Here is an 18674-nt window from a genome sequence, read left to right as displayed (position 1 = left end):
CTGTCTCTGTAGCAGCTGCTTATCGGAAAAGGGGAGCAAACTTGGTAACAAGACAAATAAACGTCTCACCAAGGACATTTATATTGTACAGGTAGTCTTGAGAGAAATAAAATGAAATGAAATGATGAATTTATCCTGGCACATAGACAGAGTATAGTTTGCACTATAAAAAAATTAGTAACCACATATCGTTGTAATTAAAATAAAAAAATGAAAAGATTAATATTGTATTGTGTATTGCAAATCTATACATGAACACAGCCTAATTCAAAACTATGTTTTGCGCCTAAGGAATGGGGAATAATGAAAGCATTAATGTCATATATAAAAACATAATGTTGTCTTGGATGGAAAAACAATCATCACAATGACACATGAATGGGAAAAATGCAACGAAGAACCTTTTTTTTCCCTTCACCTGTCGCAGTGAACCTTATTCCTGTCTCTGATTGGCCAGCAAGCGTCGCTCAACTCCTCCCTCTGCGTCACAAGCCTCTTGAAGTTGGAGGGCGTTGAATCGGTTAAATAATGGTATAAACAAATAATGTTATAAAATGACTAATTTGATTGAAGGTGCATGAGAATGTAAAAAGGAGCATTACAGACTTGCGACAAGGAGTTACTGCCCTTAGCTTAACTACGGATATCTGGACAAGTCGTGCTAGCCCGTTTCCAATGAGCGTCAATGCTTTTCTATTTCTGTGTGGTGATGAATTGTGCTCAAACACGACTGTAGATTGATGCTAAAAAGGAAAGTTTATTTTCGGTTTGAACGTTTTTCATTGTGCATTGATTGAGTTTTTATCCTTGGTGATCCCTGACACAGTCATTTCCAACGTGCCGATGACATATGCATTCACACAAGACATGGCCCCACTTTGGCTCTGATCGAAGCCCAACTCGGAGGTATGTTGGCAGTCGGAAGCGACGAAAATTGTCTCCCCACTCCTTTTTTTTTTTTTTTTCGGTTGCTTCTATTTTGTTGCGAGTGAAAGGCGTCTAAGATGTCACGTCCACCCTCGCCAGGTCAAAGGCGTGCAAACGTGTTAGGAGCGTTTGTGACGTCACGTGTAGGTCGATGTCCGAGTGGCATCAGAACAGGCAAACTTATTGTGACTAGTATAGTCCGTCCATCATTTGCTTTGGAGTCGAATTTGTTGACTGCAAACTATTTGCGTGGAGTATCCTCTCCTGTGAGCGATGGGAACGCCACTGGCCGCGCGTCTTGTGCGTATTCTTGCGTTGAGCGCCGCGTGGACTTCGTCAAGTGAGTAATTTGCGATTTCGGAGTTGGATTGGTACTGAAGAGGATTACGGCCGGTGAAGAAAAAAAGGGGTGACAGGATTCTGACTTCAAAATGAGAATTTTTTATTCAGAAAGTGGGTATTCTCACTTTAAAGTTAGAATTTTCACTTTAAAGTCAAAATTTCGACTTTAAAGTGGGAATTTAGACTTTCAGGTGAGAATTCAGACTTTAAAGTTACAATTCAGACTTTAAAGTTACAATTTTCACTTTAAAGTGAAGTCAGAATTCTGAGAAAAAAATTTCAGAATCCCGTCCCTCTTCACAGGCCCTAATCCTCTTCCGTATATTGGGACTTTGAAGCTGTTGTAAATCATCTTTTTGCCCTACGGCACTGTAGTGTCCATGGATATTCTGCGCAGACATGAAAAGAAATGTGCTAAATTGAACAGGTGTATGCCTCACATCAGTCCTGAATGCAAAGGATCTAAAGGTACAACCTTTAAATGCTTTGCATTCAGGAATGATTAATAAACTATAACAGAATAAAAATTAAGTGACCAATGACTTATTTAAGGTTTCCTGGATGAACAAAAACCATATACCACAAGTGCCTATTTTCGGACAGTGAGGGAAAGGGTAATTAAAATGGCAAACACTATCACCGATCAGCAAATCAAGGACATCAATTCAGCTCCAGCTTTCTCAATTGCCTGTGTTGAGTCGTGTGACGTGACCGATATCGAACAGACAGCTCTGCTATGCAGGTACGTGAACTCTTTCGTACATCAATAGTCACGTGATGCCTAATTCGCTCCAGGATGCGCTGCAGGGAGAATAGACATTTAATTGTTAATGTTCAGTTTTTATTTGTAGCCTGCTTCATTATTTCAATAGTAGGCAAACAGTATGTATTAACAGTCTATGTAGCCTTATAAAAGGCTTTTAGATTTGCGACTCCAGATAGGTATGTTTTTTGGGGGAGGCAATATGGCTCTTTGAACATTTTGGGTTGCCGACCCCTGAGGTAAAGAAATAAAAAAGTGACTTGCAGGAAAACCAAGTTTGGTTACCCCCAACTTGACTTGACGTTCGCCAATTTCCTTGCTTTGTTTTCTCCATTACGCCAACAAAGGAGCCACATCAATAATGTGGGGCTCAGGTTCTTAGAGCAAGCAGTACATAAATCATCCACACGAGGACGTAAATGATCATGTCTTTTGTGGGCTAAGTGTACAAATTCGTGTCATTTAGTGGTGAGCTAATAAAAGGCAACAACCAAAAACGGAAAGCGCGTGCCTTTTGATTCACTGCGTCACAAGCTGCCTGCCACATTGTCGATGCAAGCAAAATGCCACCACAAACGGCTTAATCTCAAGCTTCTTTTCTCTATTTTAACGTTATCCTTTTGACAGCCGATGCATTTTCATTTTCGTCCAATAGTCACTTGCAGTGAGGTGTGTTCAGTGTGTTGTTTGCATCATTTAGAACTTTAAAAATGAGAAAAAATAAGACGGGAGAATGTCATTGTCAGTGCAAATGGAGAAACATGCACTGGAATGAATGCTGGTTACGAAAATAATCTAAATTCGTTTTAAAGAAATACCGATTGGATTGAACCACTACTTGGTTTAATTTGAACCAACTTTATGTCTTTTGAAACAAAACTCGATACAAATGCCAAGACGCTGCTGACGTTATGCCCGTACGTCATACAAGTCTCAAATTTGTCCTCAGCTGATCCGGGCTCAGCGTGTGAGGAAGATTGGCTCCCTTTCGGTTCCAGTTGCTACAAGAAGATGGAGACCCCCAACGGTTGGCTGGGGGCTCGGCACGACTGCGTCTGGGAGGGTGGCGACCTGGTCTCCGTTGCCTCGTCGGACGAGGAAGCCTTCGTGAAGGAGAAAATGGGCGACGTCCCTTTCTGGATCGGACTCTCCAATCTGGTGAGACGGAAGCGCAAGCAGTTGATTCTCTACTGGTACGCGATTGACAAGCGGGATTGGTCTCTGCAGAATTGCGACGAGGCTTGGTGTCAGTATGACAAGGAGCAAAAGAAGCTGACTTGGTCCGATGTCCACGTGACAGCGACCTACTCCAACTGGACTAAAGGTCTAAACGGAAAGTAAGAAGGTTACGTTTTGCGTCCTTTCACTGCCAAAGTGTCCTTTTCCAAAATGGGAAAGAGCATCGTGATGAGGGGGAAAAAAGAGCTTTTGTCAAATTTTCATCAGAAAGTAAGAAGAAATACTGAGATGCTTTTCACGACTTTTCCCTACAGCTCCGACGTGGAGTCCTGCGCATACGTCAACCTTGGCGTGTTCCACCGTAATCAGCTAGGAAAGTGGCGACACGGCTCGTGCGGATCCTCGTTGCCATACATGTGCGAGCGCTCGCTGGACGGTAAGCCCGCACGAATTATATTATGATGTCAAAAGGAACATTTCAAACGTGTGGTCTTTTTGCAGACTGCCTGGAGGGCAGGCAGTGTTCCTTTAAAGACTTCGGTTACGATCGAGTGGAGAGTGAGTGGCTGCCACGCTTGTTTGTACTCCCTCACCGTCCCGCCGTGCTTTTCCAATCCAAGTTTGTTTGTGGCTTCAGCTTCCTCCTGCGACCCTGGTGACTTCCTGTTCGACGACTCTTGCTATCATTTTGGGCGGGAGATGAATTGGCAGGCCGCTGAAGACTTCTGCAAGGGACGCAAAAGTCACCTGGCCAGCGTCCACTCACAGGACGTAGTCGAATTCTTGGGTGGTGAGCGCCAAGATAAATCGACAATTCCACGATCATCCCGCAATGCTCACCAGCATCTTTGCAACTTGCACTTGTTCTGCTTTTCTCAAGCTCACATACTAAGCAAGCACTTTGGTTGGGTGGGACTCGCGAGGAAGAATGGCAATTATGAGTATACTGATGGAACATCTATCGTAAGTGAAATGTTTAAGTGACTTAAAAGTTGTCATTTGTCCAGAATGATATGATATGAATGAATGAGATGTCGTACTGAAATGCAAAAGATAAAAGTGAGATACAAAGTGTCATTTAAGCAGGAAAAAGCTTTCTTGAACAAAAACAAAAAAGTCAAACTTTGACCGGGATGGGCGCAATGTTACGAGAAGAGCTACGAAGAAATGTTTTTCAGAAAATCAGCTGGAACAAGGATAAAGCTGCAGTTTGATGGCAATTGTAATTGACAAGAAACAAAAGCCATCATGCGCTCAAGTTATCTGTAATGTGTGCAGGACGACACCCCAGGATTGCACACGCTCAGATTCAACTGCATAGGTGTGTTCTATACTCTTTATCTTGATGACTTTGACTGCGACGGCAACCTTCCAGCCATCTGCAAAAAAGGTCTGAGAGTCACGACGGCTCCCTTTGCCCTATCACGCGCGCGCTCATTATTGATCCCTCTTGCAGCTAAGGTCCGAAAGGCTCTTACTGCTCATCCGTCATCAATATTCAGGCCAGGTGGGCGTCACATCCGTGGTCGCGCTCTTGTCGCCAGTTGGCCCTCAAGTCACGCGAATCTCACTTGCAGGCTGGAGCGAAAAGTGCGGCAGGTGGATGGAGAACCCGGCCAACGACTTCTGCTACCTGATCAGCCACAACCAGGACGTGACCTGGCAGGAGGCGCGAGACAAATGCGTCGACCACGGAGGGGACCTGCTCAGCCTTGCCGACGACACTGAACAGAAGTTCATACAAGGTAAAGTGCCCGGAGGAGACGATGGAGTCTCGGACAGTTTATGCCGCATGGTCTCCAGAAGGAACAATGCACCTCTTGATCGTTGTTTAACTTTGATTTGAAGATCTGCGCGACATTCCGCTGACTCTATGGTTGGGCGCCAATGCCGAGATCACTGAAGGCAGCAAGTGGACTGATGGATCCCCGTTCATTTACAAAAACCTGAAAGCAGGTCGGTCTAAAACCCGGCGAATGTTTGTCGGCGACAAAACGGACGAGTGCTTAGCGTCTGTCGTCTCCTTCCAGATAACGCAAGTGACGCCACTGGCGGACGCTGCCTTTCCTTGCTCACTGCCGACGGCGACTGGAAATTTGATCAGTGCCAAAAAAACAGCAGCTACATCTGCAAGAGAAGAGGAAGAGGTAACGTGACGCTTGGCCGATTCGCACTGACTTCTGAAGTCCTCTCGATGAAATATGTCTGCGTGTTAGCGTGTCAATTGTCAAGTCATAGGGCTAACGCAATTGGCAAAACGAATTAAGACTGCAGGTAGTCTGAATTTCTTGTTTCCCACGACATTGGTGGCAAAACGTTGATAATCCTGTGATAAATTGTATTCGCTGGTCAGTTGGCAGCCTTGAGTGCCTTGAAAGGCGTCTCATAAATAAAATGTATTATTATTATTAGTTCTTCGGGAACTCGCTGTTGAAAGTGGCTTCCTCAGGGAAGGAAAAAATATCTCAAGACAATCAGTTGATTGGAAAAATATTTTATTCCTTCAAGATGTGGAAATGTCTCACATCCAGAAAAGTTCCTCCCGTGATTTCCAGACTCTGTGCTGGAAAAATATTTTATTCCTTCAAGATGTGGAAATGTCTCACATCCAGAAAAGTTCCTCCCGTGATTTCCAGACTCTGTGCTTTTTACATTGAGTCTCGACCCTCAACGGTCTCAAACCAAACCACTCATTGTTAAAACTCTGATCCCAGACTGCCAGTATTATCTCGGTGGAAAGATGGTCACAAACAAGATTGCTTGATGGTTAAATTTGGATCGGAGCCAGCTGAGCCAATTCTATTCTCTGTACTCGTACGTCAGCGTTTCTTGAGGGCTAAAAGTACTTACGACCTGAGGCCCACACTCAACAGAGATGAGCTTGAATAAGTGGAATATGGGTCAAATAAGAATATTCTACAATCCCCCAAATGTTTCCTCAGTCGATCAGAAGTCATGTGATATGGTCGACGGGTGGCTCACTTTCGGCTTCAGCTGCTACAAGAAGATGGCGACCCCCAACGGTTGGCTGGGGGCTCGGCACGATTGCGTCGGGGAGGGCGGCGACCTGGTCTCGGTCGCCTCATCGGGCGAGGAAGCCTTTGTGAAGAAGCAAATGGGCAACAACGACCCCTTCTGGATCGGACTCTCCAATCTGGTGAGACGGAAGCGCAAGCAGTTAATTCTCTACCGCTACGCGATTGACAAGCGGGATTGGTCTGTGCAGAAATGCGAAGAGGCTTGGTGTCGGTATGACAAGAAGCAAAAGAAGCTGACTTGGTCCGATGTCCGCGTGACGGGAAACTACTCCAACTGGGACACCCGTCAGATTGGAAGGTAAAAAAGTCACGTCTTGATGTCCTTTCACTGTCAGGCAAGGTTTTGGGGCCCCTTTCCAAAATGGAAAAGAGCACAGTGGAGGGGAAAAAAGACCTTTTGTCAAGTTTTCACCAGAAAGCAAGAAAAAAATACTGAAATGCTTATCACGACTTCTCCCGACAGCTCCGACGTAGATTCCTGCGCGTACGTCAACCAAGGCGTGTGGACTCAGCCAGGAAAGTGGCGGCACGGCTCGTGCAGATCCTCGTTGCCGTTCATGTGCGAGCGCCCGCTGGACGGTAAGCCTGCTCAGGAGTTGTCATGTTGATGTCGAAAGTGACATTTCACTTGTGTGGTCTTTTTGCAGACTGCCCGGAGGGCCGGCCGTGTTCCTTGAAAGACTTTGGTTACCTTCGAGTGGAGAGTGAGTGGCTGCCACGCTTGTTTTTACTCTTGCACCGTTCCGCCGTGCTTCTCTAATCCAAGTTTGTTTGTGGCTTCAGCTTCCTCCTGCGACCCTGGCGAATTCCTGTTTGACGAGTCTTGCTATCGTTTCGAGGGGGTGAAGAAGGTGCAGTGGGCCGCTGAGAGGGTTTGCAAAAGAAACAAAGGTCATCTGGCCAGCGTCCTCTCAGCGGCTGAAGGCAATTTCTTGGCAGGTCAGCAAGTGACAAGAAACATACGACAAGTGGATGCTCTTTTTGTGCTGAAGCGCTTGTTCTGCTTTCCTCAAGCTCACATGCGAGACGCAGGAAGATCTCAGCCTTTTGTGGGACTGAAGAAGAAGAAAAACATTTTCGAGTGGATTGACGGAAAATCTACAGTAAGTAAAAAATTTACTGCAGTCTAAAGAAGTTGGCATTTGCCTCTGCCCAAAGGCAAAAGATTGGAATTGAATAGAAAAATGCTTTTGAAGTAAATAAGCTGGAACATTTGGGGAACAAACTTGCCATTTCTCCTTGAGAATGATATTAAAATGAACATGAAAACTTGAATGACGTTTAAAAAAAAAAAAAATTCAGTCTTGTAGGACAAAGTGCAGAATTTGACGGAATTCCGGAGAATAAAACAGGATGACATGATGAGACTGGTCCCAGTATGCAGTTTTCACCGAAACGCTCAAAGCTGTGATTTCACCAAAAGAACGTTGAAATGCTCCAACACGGAATGGAAAAACTCATTCAACCAAGCGTAACACAAAACAGGCTCAAGTGGCGTCCGACGTGTCGTCCGCAGGACTATGTCACACAGTTGGTGGGAAAAAAGTCTACAGGACTCGAAGAGTGCTTTGCTCTGTCAGCTTCTGGACAATTTGATGTGTGGTCATGTGCTAAAGAGCAGCCATCTATCTGCAAAAAAGGTCCGCAAGTCACCGCAGCTCACTTTGCCCTTGAACCTGGCATTGCTCTCTTTTTTGATCCCCCTTGCGTTTTCGCAGCCAAGGTACAAGGGGCTCTCCCTGTTCTGCCGTCATCAACATGGGGACCAGGTGAGCATCCCACCCTGCAGCCGACATTCGGTCGGACGGTCGGTCGTCGCTTTGCCCTCAAGTGACATGGGTCTCGCTTGCAGGCTGGAGCAAAAAGTGCGGCTGGTGGATGGACAACCCGTCCAACGACTTCTGCTACCTGATCAACCACAACCGTGCAAAGACCTGGCAGGAGGCGCGAGACAACTGCGTCGGCCTCGGAGGCGACCTGCTCAGCATCACCCACTTTGATGAACAGAACTTCATACAAGGTAAACCTCCCAGAGGACTCGATAGAGGCTCGCACAGTTTATGCCCCGTGGACTCCAGAAGGAACAATGCTGTTAGACACGCACCTGTACGATCTTCAAACTTTTGGTCGTTGTTTAACTTTGATCCAAAGGTCTGTACGCTCGTCCCCTGAGCAGTCCCACTTTGTGGTTGGGCGCCAATGCCAATATCACTAACGGCATCGAGTGGATTGACGGATCGACGTCCACTTACAAAAACCTGAAAACAGGTCGGCCTACAACCCGGGGAATGTTTGTTGGCGACAAAACGGATGAGTGCTTAGCATTTGTCGTCTCCTTGCAGGCATCACCGGAGAAGCCCCCAGTGGAAGCTGCCTTTCCTTGCTCACTGCCGACGGCCGCTGGGCAAAAGCCGATTGTGAGGAGAAGCGCAGCAGCTACATCTGCAAGAAAAGAGGAAGAGGCATGATTTGACATTGGTCTTATTCTTAGAGTTGTGTCATCAGATATGAAGTATTAAGGAAGGCCTTTTCTAAAGTCCTTTGATTCTCGGTGCCGCAGTTGACACGATTGGTAAAAAACTCACTGGAGTTTAGTTTCCACAAAATGCTGACAAGACAGTCATGCCGTTACGTGCGGATAATTCTATATTTCTGCCATTCTAAATAACGGCATAATAATGGTGTCCTCAGCCATTCCTAAATCAGCATGTGAGAAGGGGTGGAGTCTTCACCGGTCCAGTTGCTACAAGAAGATAGAGACCCCCAACGGTTGGCTGGGGGCTCGGTACAACTGCTTCTGGGAGGGCGGCGACTTGGTCTCCATCGCCTCATCGGACGAGGAAGCCTTTGTGAAGAAGGAAATGGGCAAGAACCCCTTCTGGATCGGACTCTCCAATCTGGTGAGACGAAAGCGCATGCAGTTGATTCTCTATTGGTACACAATTGACAACCAGGATTGGTCTCTGCAGAGATGCGACGAGGCTTGGTGTCGCTATGACAAGGAGCAAAAGAAGCTGACTTGGTCAGATGCTCGTGAGACGATGACCTACTCCAACTGGGCTCCAGGTCAAGTTGGAAGGTAAGAAGGTCATGTCTTGAATGTTAGGCAATCTTTGGGGCCCCTTTCCAAAATGGGAAAGAGCACATGTGACGAGGGGGGGGGGGGGGGAGTCTTTTGTTAAAGGAGAGCAAGAAAAGAACCTCCAATTCATCCTGTTTGTAAGATGCTTTTCACGACTTCTCCCGAAAGCTCCGACGTAGAGTCCTGCGCGTACGTCAACCAAGGCTCGTGGACCGAGAATCAGCCAGGAAAGTGGCGACAAGCCTCGTGCGGATCCTCGTTGGCGTTCATGTGCGAGCGCTCGCTGGACGGTAAGCCTGCTCAGGAGTTGTCATGTTGATGCCGAAAGGGGCATTTTAATTGTGTGGTCTTTCTGCATTTTAATTGTGTGGTCTTTCTGCAGACTGCCCAGAAGGCCGGGAGTGTTCCTTGAAAGACTTTGGTTACGATAGAGTGGAGAGTGAGTGGCTGTCACTCTGGTTTTTACTCCTGCATCGTCCCGCCGTGCTTTTCCAATCCAAGTTTGTTTGTGGCTTCAGCTTCCTCCTGCGACCCCGGCGACTTCCTGCTCGACGACTCTTGTTATCATTTTGAGTGGAAACGTAAGAATTGGCAGGCCGCCAAGAACTTCTGCAAGGGACGGGATGGTTACTTGGCCAGCGTCCACTCAGAGGACGAAAACAAGTTCTTGGCTGGTGAGCACCAAGACAAACCGACAATTCTGTGATCATCCCGCAATGATCACCAGCATCTTTGCAACTAGCGCTTGTTCTGCTTTCCTCAAGCTCACGTACGAGATGTTAAAGGATATTGGCCTTTCATGGGACTCAAGAAGAACAAAGACAACAAATTTTACTGGAGCGACGCAACGTCTGCAGTAAGCAAAACGTCTACAGCTGTCTAAAATGTGTCCAGAATGAGATATGAGAAAGCCAAAGTTGGGTTGGTCAATGTTGCAAGAGCAGAAAAAAATGTGTTAAGTTTCAAAGGGGCATGGCCACGAACACAGATCAACTTGCAGTTGTTTTAAGACAAATAAAATTGACAAGCTTGAATAAAATAGTTATATACAGTTTTTTTTGTCTGGTCATATAAAAGTGCAGAATTGTATAGATGGACAGTCTAAGAACAAAATAGGAACATTGTAGTTGTTGATGTTAAAAATGGAGTACAGTAATGAGAAAAGAAAAAAAACTGAACGTTTGAAGAATATAAGTTGCAACACCAAACGCACTCAATTGGTATCCATCCTGTCATCCGCAGGACTACATCACGCTGAGGGGAGAACAGTCTACAGGACGCGGTGACTGCTTTGCTCTGTCAGCTTCTGGACGATTTCATCAGTGGCCCTGCACTGAAGAGCAGCCATCTGTCTGCAAAAAAGGTCCAAAAGTCACCACAGCTCACTTTGCCTTTTGACCTCTCACTGCTCTCTCGTGTTTGATCCCCCTTGCGTTTTTGCAGCTAAAATCCGAGAGCCTCGCCATGATGAGCCGCAAGCAGGTGGGCATCCCATCCTGCGGCCGACACGTGATTGGTCCTTGGCCAGTTGGCCCTAGAGTGACGCGAGTCTTTCTTGCAGGCTGGAGCGAAAAATGCGGCTCGTGGGTGGAGAACCCCTACAGCAACTTCTGCTACCTGATCAACCGCAACAATGCCAAGACCTGGCAGGAGGCGCGAGACGACTGCGTCCGCCTCGGAGGCGACCTGCTCAGCATCACCGACAACATGGAGCAGACTGTCATAGAAGGTAGGCTTATGGGCTCGATAGGGACTGTTGGTTGAAAATCTTGTGACATTTGTAGAGACTGGCGTATATGCTAAAGTAAAGAAAACATTGTTTGTGACGTCACCTGCATTTGGTTACCAGACCGCAAGTGGTTGTCTGACATTTGTCGCATCTGACCAGAAAAGGACAGCTATTGGGATTGACAAATCCTTTCAAAAGGCATACAAAAAATTCGACAGTATACAAAAGAAACTCGTCATTATCGAGAAGGATTCGCCGAAAAACTTTGTTTCATCGAAGATTCTGTTCCTTCAATCTATGGAAACGACGGACACAGTAAAGCGCTAAGCTTGAGATGACACAAAAATAATAAACTATTTAACTTTCGTATTGCGTGTCTAGGATGCCCTCATTGTCGTAGCATTAGCATCGGACTTTCTGCTGATTTTAGCGCTGTGCCCTCTGTTGTCACTTCTTGTGGATGTATTTTGAGTAGTCATATCAACTAGTTGCATGTTTTATTCTTAGGGAACGCAAGAATGTGTTAAATGCGTTTGTATGCTTCTCTTTAATGCAAGTATTAGCTTACTGCTTCTCTTAACCACGTTCATAAATATTGGGAGGGGATTGTTAGAGTTGTGCTCACTCCAACTTATTTTGCAAGAACCACACGGGAGACAAGTAAGTCCTTTTAAGCACCTGCAGGTGGAGAGTCCATTCGTCGCAGTGTGGACAGCGATGATCGAATGAAGTCTGGCTCAGGCCTATTGCGGGAGCATTTTTATTGAGAGAAACAGAGTGGGGGTGAGAGTGGGGGTGAGAGTGGGCAGGATGGGGTTGAAGCCCCTGGCCTGCTGATCAAAGCATAGCAGGGGGTCTTTTACGACATTGTGTAAACAAAGCAACACTGCTTCCGCTGCAGCTAGTCAATGAGTTCAAAAGATCTTAGCACTTTGTTCCACTACTTTTGTTAAGACAGGACAAGCTAGTAATTATTAATTATTACAGGTTACATTCTAACATAATCATACGATCAAGATAATCTGTACACCCTAACAGGGATTTATTCTTTTACGTGTTATGTATGTTTGACAAGTCTTCTGCTGTTGACATCTTTAATTCGAGCTAAAGGTTTGCGGCGCAAGGAAACTTCCGACCTGGAGGCGGCGTGGTTTGAAATATCTCATTTGCATTTAAAGAGGCCGCACCAAAACGGCTTGCCCTGAGACGCTACTAGGAAGAGGGGTGAAAATGAGTTTGTGACGCTATGACAACGAGGAATTCAGACAAAAGATATGCTGTTCCACTTTATATTGACCACAATGAGTAAAATGTCAAATGGATTTATAACCGTGATACATATAAGCTTAAAGGCATTTACTGATGTTATTTTATTCATGTTTGATCCAAAGTTCTGTCCACCGGACTTCAAAACGTTTCTTCTCTGTGGTTGGCCACCAACACCACGATCACTCAAGAGGGTTGCAAGTGGACTGACGGGTCTCCCTTTCGTTACACCCACTGGACCACAGGTGAGGCCAAACGCCATCCAATATTTGTTGCTCCAATATTTGGAGCAATGGAGAGGAGTGCTTAGCATCTGCTGTCTCCTTACAGATAGCCCTAGTAAACCCTCTGGTGAAAGCTGCCTTTCCTTTCACGCTAAATGTGAACTGGGAAATTGGAAATTTGACAACTGCCAGAAGAAGAGGAACTACATATGCAAGAAAAGAGCTCGAGGTAAGATGTGACTCATGGCCAATTCATGTTGATGCCCATCTTTGGCTTTTGCCTCGCAGGACAGAAACCAGAACCTCCACGCCATGACGGTAAGTCAGTCTCCCCGAATCCTGAATGTTGACGTCAAAAGATGCGAGACGGAAAAAATACAACACGGTGCGCTTGCAGGTTTTCGGGATATCCTTGTGTGCAACCAGCAGAAGAACGTCGACCTCATTTGTCAGAGTGAGCGTCAAAGCGTCATCCGCATCCAGTCGGCCTTCTACGGACGGAGGAGCGGCAGCCTATGTCCAACTCAGAACGCAACCAAGGGTAAGACAGGACATAAGTGACGCCGTCCGTGGTCCGACGATACGACCGTTGCAGCCAAATAAGCTTCCACTCGGCCTTATGACTTGCAGAGACTTGCGTAGTGCGAGGAGCACTCCCTCACTACAGGCAGAAATGTGACAACCGTCAATATTGTCTTGCTGACCCTTTTGAGGGCGTCCGGGAGACCTGCCCTGCAGTCTCTAAGTACCTGCACTTGGTCTACAGCTGCGAGCGGAAAGGTGGGCTTCACGTCTCTGTTGTCTAATGCGGTATCTCCCGACCAGAGTTGGGGTATGATGGCATATTGAATGGTCTCTCTGCTACGGACGTTGATGCGATGACTAAAAGGTTCAGGGGACCACTCGCCTTGCAAGCTTGGCGACCATTGGCCTAGTGAATCGACGGCGCCTAACAATGCCCATAACAATACAATACAAGGATTCTGTTATCAGAGATCGGTTGCAACATGATTCTGGGTTGTCCTCAGTGTGTCTTGACAATTTGGTTGAGGCGGACTCAGCGTTTGAAGCCTCCTCCTCGATGAGCGACGCCAGCCCAGAGAAAGCTCAATTGAGCAAGAATTCCTGCTGGAGACCGTCACAAGATCGTACGTAGACAATCGAAAGTTACTTTGGCGCTGGCAGTTTGGTGTCCTGAGCGAACTTGTGTCCTGCAGCCTCCACCAGCTGGATCCAGGTGAACCTCGGTCACGTGAGAAAGGTGACCGGGATCGTCACCCAGGGCTGTCCTCATACTGACCAAAGGTCCTGGGTCATCGACTTTGAGATGAAGATGAGTTTTGATGGCAAAAGCTGGAATGAACACCCGGACGAAAAGGTGAGCGGCCAGCCAGTCGACCTGACGCCGACCGGGCTGCCCAAACTTGCCATTACAAATGAGAGTGCTATTTCTAGTTTACCGGAGGGGGGGAGCACCGGTTTGGCTCTGCGTTTTCCGCTCAGTACGTCCGCATCCTGCCGCTGGAGGACAGTGTTGACTTCGGCCTCAGCTTTGACCTCTTGGGATGCGCACGTGACGGTAAGAGAGTGTCTTCCTCCGCTGCAGGGAAAAACATACAACCCATCTTTTGATATCACCTTTTGTCTGACAGATGCGATGACCTGTGACAGCACGTTCAACAGCCTCCACTTGACCAAGGCAATGACGTGAGTCGCACTTGCCCCGGTGTTTCCACGACGGTGGGCGCCTGTCGTCAATTTGCTTGTCCTTGCCTTCTGCAGCTTCCACTGCCCGCCCAAGTGCGCCAACTCCAAACACAATGTCACCGGAACCTTGGTCTACAATAAGGTACGTACGTGATTGCTGACCCTTGGACTGGAGAGGTACTGGCTCTTGGCAGAAATAAACGTTTCAAAGATGAACCTACATTTCAATTGGGATTTTGACATTAGTTCCATTTGAAAGATGATTTCATTTCCACACACCAATCAGAAAGTCAAATCCTCCCTATCGTGACCCGCCAGTTGAGTTCTTGACTTGATGTGAGTGCAGGACTCAAGCGTCTGCAAGGCCGCTATTCACGCCGGCGTCATTCGTAACGACATCGGAGGAGACTGTATTGTGATGAAAGCCGTGGCAAAGAAGGGCTTTGCTGGCTCCGGTCAGAACGGGATCACCTCCCTGAAGTGAGTGGCCAACGTTTATGGCAAAGCACCAATACGAGGCCGAGCTCATTGTCACATGTACGACCTGCAGGAATGCCGACTCGACGGATCACGCCTTCACATTTGCAGACGGAGGTGAGTTCACGGAGCATTTTTTCATGTCAAGTGCTCAACTACTGCTAACCTCGCACGGTATCTCACCTGCAGAGCCGAGATGCTTGGGAGAGTCCTGGGAGGAGTTTGCGGGCTTCTGCTACAAAGCTTTTGAGGACAAGAAGGAGTGGGCCGCTGCTCAAGCTGACTGTAAGAAATTGGGTGCCAATCTGCTGTCCATCCTTTCTGAGGTGGAGCAGACGTGGGTGAAAAATGCTTCCGCCCTCGGTGCGTACAGCGTCTTCGTAGAACGGCTATCCCCTGAACGCTGGGTGAGAGATCTTCTCGCCTTTGTCCTCTGCAGACACCAGCGACATGTGGACCGGACTGAATGACCAGAGTGTCCTCGGCATGTTTGAATGGTCGGACCGCCACGAGGTGACCTTCACCGACTGGGCCCCGGAAGAACCCAAACACCTGAAAAAGGACTGTGTGGCGATGTCGCAAAAGGTGGGTGGCCAATTGACTGTTTGCAGGAACATCTGCACGATTCACTGAAATCCTTCTTGCTCATCTTTCAGGCTGGGAAATGGAAGCAGATGAGCTGCAAGATACCCAACAGCTTCATGTGCAAGATGCCCAAAGCGCATTATGCGATCACCTCAGAGAAGGCAGAGGAGAGCCATTCTGGTGACAGCGTACTCTTGCACAGAAGCAAGCTCGCCAAGTCAGCGAATGTAGTGAGTTGATTTTTTTCTCTCTCTCTGCATCCCACGTTTCTGGACAGGTACAAAAGACAGTTGTAATGAGTTCCACACAATCTCATTTCAGTGTCAGATCTTAGCATTCGCATGCAATTTCTATTCAAGATGTTTTGATGACCAGTTATTTTTTGATTACATGTTTTCAGGTTGCTGGATCAGCGGTCGAGCTGAAGGGAGGTCTCCGTGTGAACAATGTCATCACCATCACAGGGCGAGCAAATAAACTGGCAGATTGGTACGAGGACCCCCACCCACTCCCACACGGGTACAAGAATGCTAATACCACAAACACACTGTTGTCCATCTGTGTTGCAGGTTTAAAATCAACCTGTTTGTGCCTGACGACGAAACCGACAACGTGGTCGCGCTGCTCCTCAAGTTGAACTTTGTAACCAAGAAGATTTGGTTGTACTCCAGAGTGAACACAACTTGGAACGAAAGAGAGGAGCATCCCACGCAAGGCTCTGGACGCGGACAAGACGTCAAGGTGACGTAAATCACACCATTTCTGCACACACTCTCACTTACAGTTTTGGGGTTTCCAAACTTTGGTGTGGAATGTTCCTTACCTTTGATTGGTGCCGGTTGGTTAATTCTATCTAATTGTCGCTTTGTTGTTTGTTCATATGCGCAAGGCGTATCCATACAACTGTCTGTCAAAATCCACTCCATCTTGTAGAACCTCCCTAAACATGCGTCAATCTTAAAAAATAATTGAGTGTTTCCAATGGGAAGCGGACATTTACTGGTTGAAGAGCACCTAGCCGCTAATAATTGGAGTGATTTTCTTTTTCAAACTACAAAAAGTGTGAAATGGAAATGTTACAGTCAAAAGGAAGTGCTCAAACCATCCCACCCTTTGTGATGCTACTCAGAAATGTCCACAATAAGATGAATTTTCTTCCAATCGCTAGCGAAACTGTAAGGCTTGCTCGCCAAAAAAAGTCACAAGTCCCAAAAATGTCAACGTGAACGTCACATCTCCCGCCTTTACTCGCTGCCATGCCGTTCACACTCATTACGTGCATGGTGTCCTTGTTGTTGCTCAGGTTGTCATCAAGTGCGCCGACGATCATTTCCAGATCACAATCAATGGCCTCGACGAGGTGACTTACAAATACAGAGAGGCCAATCTACAAAACATCACGCAGCTGATCGTGTGGGGTCACGTGTCCATCAAGGACATCAAGAAAAGCTCCGCTTAGACCAGTCTGCGCCAAAATGTGAGGACAGACGTTGTCAAAGTGTTCAAATTGTTTTTGGCACAGCCTTTTCCACCAGCCACAGATGGTTTGTGGGATAATTGTACAAAAGTAACCACTTAATAGTTTGATCTAATACTTAATCTTTGTCTAATGGGCTATTAGAAAAAGCCAGACTTGCATGCATTTTTTTTCTTTTTGATTGCCTTTGTACCTTTGTGTTTATTGCATTGAACTGCGCAGTATTTGTAGTTAAGAGATTTTCCTGGCCCGATCAAGAGACCCTTTTGATTGATTGGATGATGAGTAATGAGAAGAGAATGCAGTTTCTGGAGAAACTGCATGTGAAGGCAAAGAAGCTGGATGAAAACTTGGGATTGGGGAATGCTAGCAAATGATGTGAAAAGGCGAGAAATAACGACAAGGGAGAAAAATGGTAAGCGAGAAAAAAATGGTAACGCAAGATCCGTCAACGAGAAAAACGTACGATAAGCGAGAAGAAAAAACGCGAGACAAGGGTAAAAACATGAGCGAACAGTAAGCGAGAAAAACAGGAAGCGAGAACAACTAAGCAGAGTTAAGCGGGAATAATGGTAAGCGAGAAAAACAATAGGCAAGTAAAATGGTATGTGATAAAAGCGGTACATGAGAAAAAAAAGTGAGGAAAAGCGGTAGGCGAGAGAAAAAAACTGAGAAAAAAATGAAGTGAGAAAAAGGTATGAAGGTGAAACTACGCTAGAAAAAAACGATAAGCGAGAAAAAACAATAGGCAAGAAAAACAGTAAGTGAGAAAAATCGTAAGAGAAAAAACTAAGCGGGAAAAAAAGTTAGACGAGAAAAAACACTGAGAGAAACGGTAAGCAAGCGGTAAGCAAGAAAAAACGGTAAGTGTAAAAACGAAGCAAAAAAGATGTAGGTAAGAAAAACAATAAGCACGCACTAAGCGACAAAAACACAGGAAGCAGGAAAATACTAAGCAAAAACGTAAGTGAGAAAAACGGTAAGCGAGGAAAGAACAATTTTTCTCAACGGATCTACACGATTCACAAAAATGATACTTCCTACGGACAAAAACCGATTAATTGGGAGCGAATCGACAATTTTTAAAATGTTTTTTTGCTAGCTTTGCTGGCTCTACTGGGGAAACATGTCACGTGACGGGGACGAGCGTCTTGACCTGAATTAATTGATCGAAAGTTTTTTTTTTTTTCCTGTGCGGCTTGGCGGCCCTGTACCAAGTGACCCATGGACCGGTACCGGTCTGGGGCCCGGTGGTTGGGGGCCCCTGATCTACAGCATAGACGTCTATGGGATAGACGTCTAAAAAAGGTTCACCCTTAGACCTTTTTAGCCGAGTTTTATCCTAGACGTCTAGGTAGACGAAAGCATGCTCACAGGGCAGCGTCTCTGATTAATTTGACAGCACAGTGGATTGACGATAATTTTACCCCACAAAGAGTCGTTTTACATGCAAGAAAAGAACCTTCCACTTACATTTTCCAAGTAGGCATTGGTGTTGCTAGCAGAAAATTTTGAACAATGCCGTTCTCACAGTTGAGTTAGTCTTTTTTTTTCGTATTTTTTTTGCTGGTAAACTTCAAAGAATTTATTTATTTAAAAGAGGTTCTTATTTTATAGTAATAGAAAAGTGAGATATTTAAAGTAGACTGTTAGTCATTCACTGTCAACTGTAACATTTGCTTGCTGTTGCATTGAAAAATAAAAATGACATTTGAGTTTGGTGGAATTATATTTTTTGTGTTTTTCAGTACTCTGTGTCAGCAAGTAGTGTAATCAAAGTACTTGTACTTATATTGTTTTTTAAAAAAGTGGTATCGGTGCATCCGATTTTCGTATTTCATTCCATGTATTTAAAGCGGTTTTGCGTCGTAAAGGTGT

At 46.1% G+C, this 18674-nt stretch overlaps 1 protein-coding gene across 3 annotated transcripts; it reads left to right on the top strand.

Moving 5' to 3' along the window:
- The first annotated feature begins 1046 nt into the window (after positions 1-1046).
- Positions 1047-18511, top strand: LOC148398721 (secretory phospholipase A2 receptor-like). Of its 3 annotated transcripts, none has more exons than XM_088372479.1 (50): positions 1047-1267; positions 2982-3190; positions 3260-3369; positions 3526-3647; positions 3713-3769; positions 3849-4001; positions 4092-4174; positions 4490-4601; positions 4668-4718; positions 4789-4956; positions 5060-5167; positions 5242-5358; positions 6154-6368; positions 6438-6547; positions 6713-6828; positions 6897-6953; positions 7033-7188; positions 7264-7352; positions 7766-7889; positions 7968-8018; positions 8102-8269; positions 8401-8517; positions 8592-8711; positions 8941-9149; positions 9219-9328; positions 9500-9621; positions 9714-9770; positions 9850-10005; positions 10096-10187; positions 10574-10694; positions 10775-10813; positions 10893-11060; positions 12452-12571; positions 12657-12779; positions 12839-12868; positions 12948-13091; positions 13181-13330; positions 13579-13698; positions 13768-13928; positions 14006-14129; positions 14203-14257; positions 14333-14399; positions 14604-14737; positions 14808-14851; positions 14924-15097; positions 15174-15319; positions 15391-15549; positions 15720-15808; positions 15889-16060; positions 16623-18511. In XM_088372479.1, exons 1-50 carry the CDS (start codon positions 1201-1203, stop codon positions 16776-16778), a joined length of 5922 nt encoding a protein of 1973 aa, XP_088228605.1. In that variant the 5' UTR covers positions 1047-1200; the 3' UTR covers positions 16779-18511. The 3 variants fall into 3 exon arrangements, with proteins under 3 accessions (XP_088228605.1, XP_088228607.1, XP_088228606.1); XM_088372481.1 differs by lacking the exon at positions 1047-1267 and adding an exon at positions 1846-2011; XM_088372480.1 differs by lacking the exon at positions 1047-1267 and adding an exon at positions 2413-2701.
- The last annotated feature ends 163 nt before the right edge of the window (positions 18512-18674 follow it).

This window comes from Syngnathus floridae, chromosome 4 (genome assembly GCF_059516105.1).
Source record: "Syngnathus floridae isolate MCC-2025c chromosome 4, RoL_Sflo_1.0, whole genome shotgun sequence".
NCBI lineage: Eukaryota > Metazoa > Chordata > Actinopteri > Syngnathiformes > Syngnathidae > Syngnathus > Syngnathus floridae.
The sequence above is the reverse complement of the archived record's forward strand: the minus strand, read 5'-3'. Positions and strand labels throughout refer to the sequence as shown.

Coding starts and splice junctions, on each gene's coding strand:
- LOC148398721 (XM_088372479.1), top strand. CDS start 1,201: ATGGGAACGCCACTGGCCGCGCGTCTTGTGCGTATTCTTGCGTTGAGC. Junction 9,329..9,499: donor GCTCCAGGTCAAGTTGGAAG/GTAAGAAGGTCA, acceptor TTCTCCCGAAAG/CTCCGACGTAGAGTCCTGCG. Junction 13,699..13,767: donor CTGGAGACCGTCACAAGATC/GTACGTAGACAA, acceptor TGTGTCCTGCAG/CCTCCACCAGCTGGATCCAG.